At 44.0% G+C, this 12,466-nt stretch overlaps 5 protein-coding genes across 9 annotated transcripts in view; 2 read left to right on the top strand and 3 right to left on the bottom strand.

Annotated features, from left to right (window-relative positions):
- The window catches only part of XCR1 (X-C motif chemokine receptor 1), a 325,532-nt gene that overhangs the window by 287,474 nt on the left and 25,592 nt on the right, over positions 1–12,466 (bottom strand). The window lies entirely within an intron of this gene.
- LOC145520162 (C-C chemokine receptor type 1) overlaps positions 1–12,466 on the bottom strand; it is a 243,236-nt gene that overhangs the window by 205,178 nt on the left and 25,592 nt on the right. The window lies entirely within an intron of this gene.
- LOC145520160 (C-C chemokine receptor type 1-like) overlaps positions 1–12,466 on the bottom strand; it is a 214,249-nt gene that overhangs the window by 176,191 nt on the left and 25,592 nt on the right. The gene's annotated exons all lie outside the window — the stretch shown is intronic.
- LOC145520158 (C-C chemokine receptor type 2-like) overlaps positions 1–12,466 on the top strand; it is a 28,109-nt gene that overhangs the window by 11,736 nt on the left and 3,907 nt on the right. The window contains exons 4-5 of one of the 2 annotated variants that reach the window (XM_081525976.1): positions 5,129–5,181; positions 6,917–8,220. Coding sequence is in view for 1 of the 2 variants with exons in the window: in XM_081525975.1 (XP_081382101.1) it covers positions 5,129–5,181 (53 nt within the window). In the remaining variant the exon portion in view is untranslated. Of the gene's footprint in view, positions 1–5,128; positions 5,182–6,916; positions 8,221–12,466 lie in introns of those variants that run through there. The other variant, XM_081525975.1, reaches the window with a different exon arrangement.
- On the top strand, positions 5,140–8,220 carry LOC145520163 (C-C chemokine receptor type 5). Its single transcript, XM_081525999.1, has 2 exons — positions 5,140–5,181; positions 6,917–8,220. Exon 2 carries the CDS (start codon positions 6,927–6,929, stop codon positions 7,983–7,985), a length of 1,059 nt encoding a protein of 352 aa, XP_081382125.1. The 5' UTR covers positions 5,140–5,181; positions 6,917–6,926; the 3' UTR covers positions 7,986–8,220.

Genomic DNA, 12,466 nt, shown 5'->3' with positions numbered 1-12,466 from the left:
AAATCACTGCAGATGGTGATTGCAGCCATGAAATTAAAAGATGCTTACTCCTTGAAAGGAAAGTTATGACCAACCTAGACAGAATATTAAAAAGCAGAGACATTACTTTGCCAACAAAGGTCCGTCTAGTCAAGGCTATTGTTTTTCCAGTGGTTATGTATGGATGTGAGAGTTGGACTATAAAGAAAGCTGAGTGCAGAATTATTGATGCTTTTGAACTGTGGTGTTGGAGAAGACTCTTGAGAGTCCCTTGGACTGCAAGGAGATCCAAGCAGTCCATCCTAAAGGAGACCAGTCCTGGGTGTTCATTGGAAGGACTGATGTTGAAGCTGAAACTCCAGTACTTTGGCCACCTGATGCGAAGAGCTGACTCATTGGAAAAGACCCTGATGCTGGGGAAGACTGAGGGCAGGAGAAGAAGGGGATGACAGAGGATGAGATGGTTGGATGGCATCACCGACTCAATGGACATGGGTTTGGGTGGACTCCGAGAGTTGGTGATGGACAGCGAGGCCTGGCATGCTGTGGTTCATGAGGTCGCTAAGTGTCAGACACAACTAAGTGACTGAACTGAACTGCTCCTTGGAAAAGCTATGACAAACCTAGACAGCATATTAAAAAGCAGAGACAGTACGTTGCCAACAAAGGTCCCTCTAGTCAAAGCTATGGTTTTCTCAGTAGTCATGTATGCATGTGAGAGTTGGACTATAAAGAAAGCTGAGCACAGAAGAATTGATGCTTTTGAAGTGTGGTGTTGGGAGAAGACTCTTGAGAGTCCCTTGGACTGCGAGGAGATCCAACCAGTCCATCCTAAAGGAGATCAGTCCTGAATGTTCATTGGAAGGACTGATGCTGAAGCTGAAACTCCAATACTTTGGCCACCTGATGCGAAGAACTGACTTACTGGAAAAGACCCTGATGCTGGGAAAGATTGAAGGTGGGAGGAGAAGGGGACGACAGAGGATGAGATGGTTGGATGGCATCACCGACTTGACAGATATGAGTTTGAGTAAATTCCGGGAGATGGTGATGGACCGAGAAGCCTGGTGTGCTGCAGTCCACGGGTTCGCAGAGTCAGACACGACTGAGCAACTGAACTGAACTGAATGGACAGACACAGTGGGAGTGGAGAGGACAGCATGGTGGCCCCCCAACCCTGCTCACTATTAATGGTGCCTGGAGCAGTAGATGAAGAGGAGTCATGGGACCCCAGCATCACTGCTGAGGCACACAGATGCAAAATGTAACACTGGTGGAGGTGGGGGATTCCTCCTGTATCTTTGAGAACTGTGGGGATTCTCTGGCTCTGCTGGTGAAGAGGGCTTCAGGGACACTAGGAGCTTCCTCCTTGGTGGAGATATCAGAGCACTGACAGCAACACCCACAACATGCTGTCCAAGTGAGTGACCCAGGGAAAGGGCTCACCTAACAACAGAGCTCTGTCACATATAGTGACTGCATTCAGTTGAACAAAAGGAGCCAGATAGAAAGAGGACAGCATTTGTGACCCCATTTATGTGAAGTTATAGAAGAGGTACATCTAAGTTATGCATTGAAGACAGACTGGCCCCTGCAAGGTGGGGTAGGGTGTGAGGGCACGTTCTGGGGTGACAGGGCTGCTCCCTATCATCTGGTGACAGGGATGTATGCGTATCAAAACTTCCCCAAAATGTACACCTGAGTGTGTTTTTGCTACATGTAAGTTACAGATCAATCAAAGTAACAATTAAAGAGATGTATTTATAAAGAATTTTTAATAACATGGGTACACACCTATACTGTAATCTTTAGCCAAAAAAAGGAGCAGCATAAAGAACTGGTATGTGTGTTAGAACAATTAATCAAAAAGTATGCATGGGAAAAGGTCTGGATTAAAACACATCATGTGTTAAGAGGGACTGTTTTGAGAATGTGAGACGATGACTAATTTTTTCTGTACTTTCTATTTTTCTGTTTTTCCTAACTTGATACAATAAGCATGATGTCTTAGTTTTAGAATTAGATACACGTTTTATAAACTAAGAGATTCATGTGCTATTTTTTCAGCCTATCTCACTGCTGACATTAATAGAGTCAGTGTGAGCCCCAAGGGTTTCAGTTCATTGAGCTCATGCAGTTGGCCCTCGGAACCCAAGAAAGAGTCAGTGTCCTCCCCATCTTGTGCATGATGCTCTGAGTCATGGTCCAGAGACGATGTGGGCAAGCAAAGAGAAGCTGCCCTCAGAACTTGGGTGCAATGACTCAAACTGGAGCAGCTAGTGAAAACTTGGCCAGCGCCCCAGAAGGAGAGCTGGGCATCAAGTCCAGAGTGGCAAACCAGACAGAAGATCATTTCTCACAGAGAATCTTGAAGGCCTGCATATAAGAACCAGAGCCCTGGAAACTGGAAGGGCCAAGGTAAAAAGATAAGCAGAGATGGGGAAACTAAGTCACGGCATGATAAACCACTGGTTTGCCTTGCTGTTATATCCAGAACAACAATTCATTGATTAAACGCTGAAGATGTTCCCATGGGTCCTCTCTTCCTTGCGCATCCCTAGAATGAACCCCTATCCCAAAAGGTGACCTGAATGTCCCCTTAAAAGGGGACACACTCACTGCTAAGCTGTGCTTCCTTGTTTCAGCCTGTGAATCCTCACCCTGTATTGCCCAAATGTGTCTTTTCCAAAGCAACTTGGCCATGGAGTCATTTTGTATTTAAGGAGGGAGGTCTCCTGGGGCCCCTAAAGTCGAGCACATAATTTGACAAAATAGGAAACAGAATTCAGAGTGGGGTAGGAGCTTGCTAAGGGCACACAATAAGTCAGCAGCACAGTCTGGGTGACTCTGAGCCTGCTTCACTACTCTACACTGCCCCCTGGGGGTAAGCGTTCCCTCAAGTCTACAACCACCCCAGTGACAACCCGCAGAAGACAGGGCAAACAAACCCCAGGTCCACGTGGTAAAGTACAAAGCAACCAAAGCCACACACAGAAACATTATGTTTGTCCTGAAGCATCTAAGCGTTCTACCCAGTGTATTACCAGTGAACACACAAGGGTCTCTTCAATGAGACAAAATTATATTTCCTGTGAAATTTTGTATTAATTTATTTGCTACCCTTTTTGTAAATGCTTTCTCAAGCATACTTTGTACGTCACCAATTAACTAGCCCACAGAGAGTCAGTACCAACAAAAGGCTCTACATTTGTTCTGTCTGATCTTGACCACAGATCTGTCAAGCACATTTGTGATTGGGGTTTTTTTTGCCCCCATTTTACAGATAAGAAAACTAAGATCTGGAGAGTTTCAGTAACTTGTACAAATCAAGCGGTAGAGAGTAAAGCTGAGGATTAAGCCCAGCCTGGTGGCTGGAGTCCAGTTCTCAACTGCTGTCTCTTGAATCCACACACTGCATGACCTTGAACATTTTTTTCATGATCCATTACCCTGGTTGTGATTGCCAGGTGCTGGTTCTTTCTGCCCTATTCTGGCTTTCCCCAGCAGTCATATCCCCCTACTCTGTAGCACCAGCCATTAGCTTCTCCCTTTCAGCTTCTGCTTTGCTGACAAGGACCCCAGGTAACCAATTTTATTAGAATTTTATATAATAAATCTCTCTAAGAAAGGATCATTGAATGAGTATGAGTCTGATGTTTTTTTTGAGTGTATATTATATGCTACATTCTCAACTTGGATGTCTCAAGCAATCCTCCCAACAAACCCAAGGAGCAACTACCATTATTCAGCCCATTCCATAAGTGAGAAAGCTGAAGGTAGGGCCAGGCTTTGAGTTCAGGCAATTGACTGCAGAGGCCACTTCAGTAGGTTTAGGGGCTTCTCAGATCACAAGTCCGTGTTGGCGTGTGTTTCTTAGCCTGTGGCAGAGGCAACAAAAACACTCAGAGGGCCCTCCTGTGGCTCGGGGCTGGCTCTCAGTTCTGTTCTATGTTCTCAGTTCTGTTGTCAACAATTGAGGTTTTTAGATAAGTAACCAACCACCAAGGAAGCCTGGGGTGACTGCAGATATTGAAATAGAATCCTAAACTTGACCCTTTCTTCTGCCACTTGCTGCCTGTTTCATGTTGAAAAATTCTCAAAGAAATCCCAAACAGACTGTATCCTTGGAGTGTGGGACTCTGCTACCTGTGTCCCTGGCACAGTCCAGCTCCCCACAAACACCCGCTGCCTTGGAGGGCTGCAAATGGTGAGCAAGGAGGCTAAACTTTCACAATGACATGTCCCCAAGGTACTTGATCTGGAGAAAGACGGGCAACACGTTTAGCTCACAGGTGAACGTACAGTAAAAAGCCTTAAGCAACCAGTTATTTTAGTTTGCAGAGGAAAATAGTATTGGGTGGTGAGTGTATGTGTGTGAGTTGTGGGAGGAAAGAGGGGGTAGTGGCGGAGTGAACAAAGGGGGAGGCGTGCATGTTCAGTCCCTCAGTTGTGTCAGATTTCTTGCAAACCCATGGACTGTATGTAGCCCACCAGGCTCCTCCATCCACAGATTTTCCAGGCAAGAATACTGAAGTGGTTTGCCATTTCCTCCTCCAGGCGATCTTTCCAACCCAGGGATCCAAACCCACATCTCCTGGGTCAGCGAGCACGTTTCACCACTGAGCCGCCTGGGAAGCCCAGGTTTAAGGGGGGATCACAGGGTTAATGTGAGATGTTCCCCCCACTTTAGTTTCAGCTGGCTTCCATGGAAGACAAATAGCAAGTGGGTCAGAATCTCTTACCCTTTGAGCCTCCCCATTGATAAGCCCTGCAGTCTAGTACAAATCATTTGCCTCTTGGACAGCAGTTTTTTTTCAGTAAAACATGGCCTTTTGACTAGATGCTCATGAATGAATGTTCTTCCAGTTCTAATATCCTTTAATTCCTTCTTTTTTCTAACCATTTGGGTAGTTGGGTGAACTGAGAAGCAAAAAGAAATTGCGTAATCAGGGAAACCCATGAATAAAGTTTCATATTAGAGATCTATTTTCTAGTCTCTTTTGAGCTCAATTTAAGAAGAAAAAAAAAAGGACTATTCTCTGATGATTTTTTGCACAGCCAGATACTTATTCAGCAAAACTCCGCCCCCAACTCAGAAGAAACTGTGCATTTCCTACTTTTACACTGTCTATATGTTTGATTTGCACAGCTCAGCTGGTCAGAGGAACTGAGACATCCGTTCCCCTACGAGAATCTCTCCCGGTAAGTCATCTCCCAGCTAACTTTGCCTATTTCTTAGCGTAGCTTGAGTGATGAGTAAAAGCCTTTACAGGAAACCATAGAAAACATCAGAAATACACCAGGTGCTCATTGAACTATCTTAAAATATAATCTTTAAGTAAGGAAAAAGTTAGAGTTTAGAATCAGTTTCAGACTGTGATAACATCAAAGATATAAAACAGGATTATGAATGAAAGACTATAAAAAGCCCTCACCTTTCAAATGAAAGATATTTTTGGAGAATAATTACTGGCCAAAACCTTGACAGACATTATCTTTTGGTTAGGAGAAATAAAACCTCCTCAGCAGGATGCCCTCTGAACACGTGCCCGAACAGAAGCTGTGTCTAAGTCTCCTTTTATTTCTGCCAAGAAAAGAAGGAAGCCTGAAAATTATCCAAATTAGTAACAAGTTATAAATATCAAATCAATTTTCATAGCACATCTAGTGTATGATTCTTTTTCTGGCTCAGAATTTAAAGGTGAGATTTTTCTGTATGCTTTTCCCAGCTGCTTAATCTGAGGTATTGGGAGCTGGAATCTCACAGGGACTAATCAGGGAAAATTCTCAGTCAAGCGGTGGGACCTAAATAGACCAGGCAAGTTAGTGGGTTGTGAAGGAACTAAGCTAACACAGGATGCATGCTAGGAGATGAAACACTGTCCACTTGACCATTTCTTATGTACTAGGGGAGGGGGTCCTTAATCATAGCAGCTCAGAAACTACAAACACAAACTTCAGAGAAAATGTGAGAATGGCAATCGGGATTTTACAACTGGTTGCTGGCTCCTATGACCGTCTCCAGGGACTTGGGCATCAGTCTGTTTCATTTTGACTACATCAAGGCTCCAGGCTGACAATCCTGCTTGTAGTTCTCTCACCAAGGAGTGAAAGACAGGGACCATAGCAGATAAGAGTTACAGGCTGCACTGCCTGCCTTCAAAATTAGTTACTTACTCCCTGTGGGTCTTTGGGGAAGTTACTCATCTTCTCTGTGCTCTGAGGTTCTTATTTGCAAAATGGGGACAATAAACCTGCCTGCCTCACTGAGTCACCTTGAGGATTAACTGAATGAATGAAGTGAAGCTTAGAACAGTGCTTGGCAGGCAGAGTGCCCTTGAGAACTGTCCATTATCACCAGCAAGCTCCTAATGATGCTATGCGTAAACTAACTCCAGGGAATGACAGCTTAAGAACAGACATGGTTGGAAAGTTCCTGACCCAGTTTCTGGACATTGTTATCACAGCTTCATTCGCTCCACGTGGCTACACAACATCCGATTTTATTTGGTGAGATGATTGATGCTCTCCATCTAGTAAGCAGTGTGTTAGTCACTCAGTCGTGTCTGACTCTTATGACCCCATGGATTGTAGCCCACCAGGCTCCTCTGACCATGGATTTCTCCAGGCAAGATACTGGAGTGGCTTGCCATTTCCTCCTCTGGGGGATCTTCCCAACCCAGGGATCAAACCCAGGTCTCCTGCATTGCAGGCAGATTCTTTACCATCTGAACCACCACAGAAACCCAAAGCAGAGAAGCTAGCAGCAAACTAATGTAAGAAGTTCATTGTTTGACCAAAAAAAGGACTTCAGTTAAATGTAGAAATCTATGTATCAATTTTTAAAACCTACTGAAGTGTGTAAGACAGTTTGCATTCATGATGGACTGCCAAGGACATTCTAGGACTTTATAAAAGAGCTCTTCTTTATTTACAGAGTCAACCAAATGGATTATCAAACATTGACTCCCCTCTATGACATTGACTATGGGATGTCAGAGCCATGCCAAAAAATCAACGTGAGGCTAATTGCAGCCCGGCTCTTGCCCCCACTCTACTCGCTGGTATTCATCTTTGGTTTTGTGGGTAACTTGCTGGTTGTCCTCATCCTGATAAACTGCAAAAAGCTGAAGAGCATGACTGACATCTACCTGCTCAACTTGGCCATCTCTGACCTACTTTTCATCATCACTGTCCCATTCTGGGCTCACTATGCTGCAGACCAGTGGGTCTTTGGAAATACAATGTGCCAGTTATTCACAGGGTTCTATTTCGTTGGTTATTTTGGTGGAATCTTCTTCATCATCCTCTTGACAATCGATAGGTACCTGGCTATCGTCCATGCTGTGTTTGCTTTAAAAGCCAGAACAGTCACCTTTGGGGCGGTGACAAGTGGGGTCACCTGGGTGGTGGCTGTGTTTGCCTCTCTCCCAGGAATTATCTTTACCAAATCCCAAAAAGAAGGCTCTCGTCATACATGCAGCCCACATTTCCCATCCAGTCAGTATCATTTCTGGAAGAATTTCCAAACTTTAAAGATAGTCATCTTGGGGCTGGTGCTGCCACTGCTTGTCATGATCATCTGCTACTCGGGAATCATAAAAACCCTGCTCTGGTGTCGCAATGAGAAGAAGAAGCACAAGGCTGTGAGGCTCATCTTTGTGATCATGATTGTTTACTTTCTCTTCTGGGCTCCCTACAACATTGTCCTTCTCCTGAGCACCTTCCAGGAATTCTTTGGCTTGAATAACTGCAGTGGCTCTAACAGGCTGGACCAAGCCATGCAGGTGACAGAGACCCTGGGGATGACACACTGCTGCATCAACCCCATCATCTACGCCTTCGTCGGGGAGAAGTTCCGAAACTATCTCTTACGGTTCTTCCGAAAGTATATCGCCAGCCGCTTCTGCAAAGGCTGTCCAGTCTTCCAGGGAGAGGCTCCAGAGCGAGTGAGCTCCGTTTATACACGATCCACAGGAGAACAGGAAATCTCTGTTGGCTTGTGATCTGACTCAGTTTATATATGCGAACTGTGGGGGAGTAGTTCTTTTCAAGAGGAAATTACTGTCAACAAGGGCTTAAGATTCATCCATCAATTTGGCATCAGCTCTAAGTATATTAGATATTTCAAGCCCATCAGTTCCAGAAAGCCAAAGCAAAACATGCTGATGAAATAGCAATCTTCTCACCCCCACCTCCACATACAACAGTTTATTGGCAAGCTCTCCCCTCACTACAAAATGTTCAATGTTAAAAAAAAAAAAAATCCTCAGAGAATTGTTAATTCCTGAGTTTGGTTACCTGAACAAGAATAACAAAATGAACTGAGAAAAGTATTGTACAGTTTCTTATCTCGGTAGGGCCATAGCCAGGTTGCAAATGTGATTAAAATAGGTCCTTCTCTTGCCATGGGGAGAAAAGACATGCCGGTGTTCAGCTAAGAAATGACATCTTCCATGTGGGATCTCCCACATACCAAAAGGTATGTTAATAAGTTCCACAGACACTGATGCCAAGGGAGAGCCCTGTGGTCTGCTGAGAGCTGGGAAGGCTTCTTCGCAGAAAAGGGACTGGAGGTCGATGGTCTGTTGGTGGAGAAGGAAGCTGAACTCCAGGCTGCAGGCACTGCACAGGCAAAACTTGGCTGTGGGGAGGCAGGCACTGGCTGGGGGAGCCCCTGGAGGAAAAATGAGGCTGATGCATGAGAAAACTGGATGGCATTGCTCATCAAAGTCCGAGAGCAGAGTGGGGAGCCCTGGCCAGAGTTGCAGAAGGCTCATTGAGCAGCCAAAGGATGGCCTGGAAAGGTGAACATTCAAGTCAAGGAGACCAGCAACAATGTGATCAAGTGAGGAGGCTCCACTAAAGCTGAAGCCAGAGATCGGAAGGACGGATACCTCCTCACAGCAATTAGGATGAGAGTCAGCAGAACTTGGGGTGGATTTGGCTTGGCAGTGAAGGACAGAGAGCAGTCAGAGACTCCCTAGATTTCAGGCAAGCATCAGAGGTGCCCTAAAAGAGACATCAAGCATGGAAGGAGGAGGCGGCTTAGGTCAAAACAGGAGTTGGTGGAAGAGAAAGGGTCCAGTTTTGTGAGCTGAACACCACCCTAAGCAGACAGACCCTGGGCTGTCTGTCACTGACTGCTCCTGCCACCAGAGCAGTCCTTCCATCCTGGCTCAAACCATGAGGCATCCCCAGGTGGCTCTGAAATACTAGATTTACAAATGCATGAGTCTGAGGTCCAGGAACACTTTCAGGTCAGATATGACATTTAGGTGGTACTGATTACATAGTTAACAAAAATCCAAAGCTTTACAAGCACTGAGTAAAGAGGCCCGGAAGAGCTGAGGGAAGCCTAAATGACTGCTTCTAAGTATGGTCTTCTGGATTTAACTATCAATAGATAAAGGGAAGAAGGACACACTCATTTGGAAACAGGCTGCTGCAAGCTTTTTAAACCACAGAATATACAATTTACCAACCTCTGTGTTTCAACCTGAGTGTGGGGGCTAGAGACACACATTCCAGATGCATTCTGAACAAACCTTATCCAAACACTAAGAGACTTCTTTCAAAGGAAGAATTGTGTGGGATTTTTTTGCAGTTTGCTAGTTATATTATTATTTTGTATATGCCTAAGACTGTTTTGAGTCCAGGGGTAGCTAAGACCATCACTGTAAAGATTAGGTGGGAAAACAATAAAGGAATGAGAACCTCTCAAGAGATTAAGATGTCAGAGTAAGAGGTACTACTGATTTTCCTCCAGCTCTACAGTGTGAAACTTGAAGGTTGTGGCTGTCAATAGGAAGTGACTGGAAGGGTCTTTTGTCTTGCTCTTAAAAGTTGTTGAGAGTGTACACGTGGCATATGAGCCTCGTCCCTCGGTCAGTTCAAACATTCTGATATATATATATATATAGATAGATAGATATACACACATACCCATACATATACATATATGTGACATTATTATGTATATAGACAGTTACAAGTTGCTTGGAAGAAAATATGTATCTAATAAAAACCCTAAAAAATAATTGACTATATTCTTGCTCTTTCAGCCAATGTACATTTAGAATACTGCACATAAAACTGTGAGAGAATTTTTTAAGTAGCTGATTTGGAAAATTTCACACACAAACAAACACACATATTGAGGATTATTTTTTCTAATTATTTTTAAAAGTTGACCCTCTCACTGGGTCAAATTGCCAGAATAATTTGTTTTTAAAGACACTACCACCCATGGTACAGCAATGTATGGCAAAACAAATACAATATTGTGATGTTAAAAAATAGATAAACTAATTTAAAAAAAATAAATAAAAGCAAAGATGGAAAGATACGTCAAAAAAAAAAAAAAAAAAGACGCTACCTCTCAGAGTGGATATTCTGGGCAACTGACCCTGAAAACTTTTAAATTTCAAATTTAATTCTCTACTCAAGCAAAAGAATTGACATGATTCTTCAGAGAAAATCAATGTGTGATTCAACATATGTTAGCTGTCTAGGTTGGACAACGGAAAAGACATAATGCTGTAACTTGGTCATTCATCTGTAATCTTGTGTTGCAGACACATGATATAGAAGAAGGTCATTGGTGGCTGTAAAGATTGCTTTTGTTTCATTTGACAATCTCTCCCCAAAACTTGGCTGCAATTGCAGTGATGACAACGGGGTTCACACAGACTTCTGTGCACGTGTCTCCTTCCCTCAAGGGCAGGTGCTCCAGGTAGAGGTGACCTACCTGGGCACATTCGCACAGTTTTCCCTCTGTTTCCCTCTCCTCTTCCAAGCACACTCGAGAGTGGGTTGCCACCCTAACCTGGAGGTCTGTGACAAGGACAGCTTCTCCCTAACAATACTGAAGGACTGCCTTCTATCTCACAGGGCACAAGGAGGCATGAACCGAGGTCAGGTGGGAGAGGCTGGGGTTCAAGCAGAGGGAAGGACCAGGGAGAAAGGAGGCCTCCCCTGTAAGATGAAGGTGGCTGCATAGGGAGGTTGGAAGGTGTCAGTTTTATGACTGATACACATGTACTTCTCATCCTCTTTCCTGCTAAATAAAACAAGTCCAATGTCAACATGAAGGAAAGCTACCCAACGTGTCTGTGGCCTTCCCAGGGTGCATCTTGTCCTCCATCATGTGTACTCCTCACTCCTCATTTGCCTGGATCCTCCACACCCCTCGCTCTGCAGGCCCCTTCACCGCCCACCTCTTTTTTGCCCATCGCTTAGATCAGCAAATGAATGTAAACTCATTATGGCCCACAGGTTCTGACTTATCTCAATGCCTCAACCCAGAGCCCCTGTCAAGGGGGGGGTTTCATACGTGCCATGGAGAAAGTCAAAGAAAAGGTGAATGTCTGTAGAGGGAGGAATAATGTGCAAATTCATAAATTAGGATTCTGCTGACACCTGTATTCCAAGGGTTCTCAGTAGCAGCAGCTCTCACTAAATTAAATGCATTGGTATTTCTAGTGACTAAATTAATAAGTGATTTACTTTATATCAAAGGACAGATTCCCCCACATGAACATAGATGTCCAAGTGTTAACCCTTCTTATGAAGGCAGCAGACTTACCACGGTAGTGAAATGTGAGCCAAAGAACAACTCCTGAACTTCCTAACTGCTCTGGCTCATAGCTTGATAGCATATCTTTTACCAGCAGTTCAGGGTTTGTGCAGAGCGTCTATATAACCCTTGGGGTGAGGGTAGACAGAAGAGGCAGAAAGAGGCATTTTCCATAGGTCCTTTTCAATTAAATAAAATTCACTATAAAAATCTTGCTTGTATTTTTCTAAAATACTGTCAAACTTTAATATTTTACATTAGGTATATGTCAAAATTATGCCACACTTTTACTTTTCCTTAATTTACTGTAAGCATTTTTATAACTCTTATATTTGGCTCCACACTGTTACTACTTTGAGAATAAGTCTGTGTCATTTTGATTCTGTCATGCTTCAGCAACTTATTTTTGTCTCTTTTAAAGTGGCAACTAGTTTTTTAAAGCACAGCTTATATGTCTTTTTCAAATTAAATGCAAAGCCATTAAGAACCTTGGGCTGTACTGCCCCCCTGTGGCCACTTAGCAAGCCAACAAGAGTGGGCAGCAGCCATCCTTGATCAGAGAGATGCAGACAGGGCATTTTTATACTCAGTTATTTCATGTCTGTCTCTGCTGGCACCACAGCTGTTGTGTACAAGAAATATCACCACAACGGGTCGGGGTGGATGATGGACTACTCATTATTTGTGAAGAACAAGTGGAGAATCAGTAGAGGCCTCACTGATGGAATGGCAACCCACTCTGGTATTCTTGCTTGGAGAATTCCATGGATAGAGGAGCCTGGCGGACTGTAGTCCATGGGGTCGCAAAGAGTCAGACATGACTGAGCAACTTTCACTGAAGCCTGTAGTGAAGGTCCCAGCTGCCCAGAATCAATCTCTGCAGATTTGGCCAATTTCTGGGATTCAGAT

The sequence above is a fragment of the Giraffa tippelskirchi genome, chromosome 9, assembly GCF_054371585.1.
Source record: "Giraffa tippelskirchi isolate mGirTip1 chromosome 9, T2T-mGirTip1v1.2.pri, whole genome shotgun sequence".
In the NCBI taxonomy this organism is placed as follows: domain Eukaryota; kingdom Metazoa; phylum Chordata; class Mammalia; order Artiodactyla; family Giraffidae; genus Giraffa; species Giraffa tippelskirchi.
This window is presented reverse-complemented; position numbering and strand designations above follow the sequence as displayed.